The following is a 3,014-nucleotide window of genomic DNA, read 5'->3' on the forward strand; positions in this document are numbered from 1 at the left end:
GTTTCTTTGGTGGGTGATCATGCATAACACGCATAGTTTGTCTTCTCAAGCACTTGACGAGATGCTTCCACTTTGGAAATCTGCCGTCTCTTTGGACACTTAAACTCTTAGCAAAGTTGTAAAACAAAACTCCAATGGGGAGAAAACTAATTCGTTGAGGAGTCCTCAACAAAATTGTTTTAGGTTTAAACTCAATCGGCTACAACTTAAGTTTAGAGAATAAAGAGTTCTTAGTTATTTAATTTTTGTATTTAAAAAAAATAATTTTAGCCTTCGATTTAATTTGTCACTTTTTTTAGCTCTTAAACTTGTGTTGTTTGTCAAATCACTCCAAATTTGATAGAAAAATTAACATTTGCATACGCGTGGATTGCCACATGGATGCTTAATCAATAATTAATTAATATTTAAAAATTTAAAAATATAAGAAAATTTAAATTTTTTTAAAAAAATTAAAAATTATTAAAATATTTTTTAAATTAAAAAATTAATTAATTGCCAATGTTAATGTGTATGTCATGTTAACAATGTGTTACAAGAGACGAAAGATTAAATGAATGGCTAAAATAACTTTTTGAGAGCCAAAAAAATCATTATGCCTCATTTTTTTTAATAAATAACTTGAAAGTTTAAGTAATTTTTTTTATTGAATCAATTTTCTTAGGGACGAAAATAATAAGAAAATGATTTTTTAAATTATGAATATGAACACCCTGAAATTTTTTTTGTTCAGACACTTAAGTTTGAGATATTTTTCCTTGAAAACAAAATGGTCGTGACTTGATTCTTTAAATTCTTTTCTTGATAAACAGTGTCACTTGATAGCATAGGATAGGCACACGCGTCAACCATTTTTAGTACCATTGAAGCGAGATACAATGTTAATAGACGTACCAAAATAGGCAATTATCAACCCCTTAGACTTCTGATACTAGAAAATGTTTTTTCTCCTTTACTGATCATTTCCGCAGCTCTCTTTTACTTTAAACAACAGTCCATTCATCGGTTCTCTATGAACAAAATGGCTCAGGCAATCCGATACTTTGAGCTGAACACCGGAGCTAAGATCCCCTCTGTAGGACTCGGAACCTGGCAGGCTTCTCCTGGCGTAGTTGGCGCTGCTGTTGCTGCTGCTATCAAGGTATTTTTCTGGATAATTTTGTAGGAACTGAAGCTGTGGTGTCTGTCTTTGGAGTGACTGCTTATCTTTATGTATATGCAGATCGGATATCGGCATATTGATTGTGCTCAAGCCTATGACAATGAAAAAGAGGTAATGACCTTTGCTGCAATTCCTTTTCCGGGTTGAATTTTCAACTTCTTTTAATAGTCAAATTCGCATAATTATTTATTTGTATCTTTTGCTGTAGAATTTATGTTCGGCATGCTTTTGATGCTTTGATTTCGATGATGATTATATAGAAAGGAAATTTACTGATATCCCCATAATTTTGGTTGATCTAGATTGGTTCTGTTCTGAAGAAATTGTTTCAAGATGGTGTTGTGCGACGTGAAGATCTTTGGATAACCTCCAAACTCTGGTTTGCCTCAATCTCAAAACCCTTTTCCAAGTGTTTTACATATACCATACACGAATGAAGCCACTCAAAATTTAATTCTGTTTAGGATACTACAAGTGTTATCTTGTTTTTGAGGCATGTTATATGGATCTGCCGATGAATTAAAACTTTCTGCAGGTGCACTAATCATGCACCGGAAGATGTACCGGTGGCGTTAAATAACACCTTACAAGACTTGCAGCTGGACTATCTAGATCTCTATCTGGTATTTACCATTTTTCTTCCATTTTGGCCTTACTAACATTAGCAAATGTTGAATTGATTATTTGATTGTTTAATGCTTGAAGATTCATTGGCCTGCCAGCATGAAGAAGGGTTCAGTTGGATTTAAGCCTGAGAACCTGACCAAGCCTGACATTCCTAGTACATGGAAAGCAATCGAGGCACTATACGACTCTGGAAAAGCTCGAGCTATTGGAGTAAGCAATTTCTCGTCTAAGAAGCTAGGAGATCTGCTGCAGGTAGCTCGTGTTCCTCCTGCTGTTCTGCAAGTGGAATGCCATCCTGTCTGGCAGCAGCCTAAGCTACATGCATTCTGTGAATCCAAGGGAATTCATATAACTGTGAGTACAGATATGTCTAGCACAAAAGCAACAAACACCGATTGGTGCTCAAATTCACAATTATTTTTGTGATGCCTGCTTCTACAATTGTACTAGATAAGTCCAACCATCTAAAACAAAATTAAAGATGAATGTAAAGGAAAAGCTATGTGTTTATGTTTATTGGTTCTCAAACACTCATCATTTCTAGCATATGACCAGTGAGTTGCTTTTCATTGTTTCAGGGATACTCACCATTGGGTTCCCCAGGCACCGGAACCATCAAGAAAGAAGTCCTCAAGCATCCAGTTCTGAATATGGTAGCAGAGAAATTGGGCAAGTCTCCTGCTCAGGTAGCTCTTCGTTGGGGGCTACAAATGGGTCACAGTGTTTTGCCTAAGAGTACAAATGAAACAAGGATCAAAGAGAACTTTGATGTTTTTGATTGGTCCATACCTGAAGAATTATTTGCCAAGTTTGCTGAAATTGAGCAGGTAAGTTTCTTACCCTCTTTTCGTGGCCGGATTACTTTAGTGTCTGATTCAAAATATGTAGGGTTCGGGTGTAGTTTGGATTATGTATTGCTTGTTGTATGTCTTCCAGGAGAGGCTGATCAGAGGCAGCGGATTCGTTCATGACACATTCGGGGCATACAGGACCTTTGAGGAGCTATGGGATGGTGAGTTTTGAACATACACCAAAACTATAAGGTCTAAGCAATTATATATGCCTATATATATATGTATGCCCACCAACAATGCTTTTAAATGTTTGGGAAGATATTGCCATGGCTCTTGTAAAGCAGTCCTTTGCTATTTAAGTATACTATATGATCTTTGGATGTAGTTATGGTGACTATAACTTTATGGTATGTAATAATATTAGAAACTCA

General features: G+C 35.8%; 1 protein-coding gene across 1 annotated transcript; it reads left to right on the top strand.

Moving 5' to 3' along the window:
- Positions 1-782: 782 nt before the first annotated feature.
- On the top strand, positions 783-3,014 carry LOC107899336 (NADPH-dependent aldo-keto reductase, chloroplastic). Its single transcript, XM_016825017.2, has 7 exons — positions 783-1,141; positions 1,223-1,273; positions 1,465-1,541; positions 1,698-1,785; positions 1,868-2,143; positions 2,368-2,616; positions 2,726-3,014. Exons 1-7 carry the CDS (start codon positions 1,013-1,015, stop codon positions 2,810-2,812), a joined length of 957 nt encoding a protein of 318 aa, XP_016680506.1. The 5' UTR covers positions 783-1,012; the 3' UTR covers positions 2,813-3,014.

This window comes from Gossypium hirsutum, chromosome D04, assembly GCF_007990345.1.
Source record: "Gossypium hirsutum isolate 1008001.06 chromosome D04, Gossypium_hirsutum_v2.1, whole genome shotgun sequence".
Taxonomy (NCBI): Eukaryota; Viridiplantae; Streptophyta; class Magnoliopsida; order Malvales; family Malvaceae; genus Gossypium; species Gossypium hirsutum.

Bases quoted from the DNA above. Each gene is read 5' to 3' on its own strand.
- LOC107899336 (XM_016825017.2), top strand. From the start codon at position 1,013: ATGAACAAAATGGCTCAGGCAATCCGATACTTTGAGCTGAACACCGGA. The intron at 1,274-1,464 runs GTAATGACCTTT...TGGTTGATCTAG, and splicing joins CCTATGACAATGAAAAAGAG to ATTGGTTCTGTTCTGAAGAA. The intron at 1,542-1,697 runs GTTTGCCTCAAT...AACTTTCTGCAG, and splicing joins TGGATAACCTCCAAACTCTG to GTGCACTAATCATGCACCGG.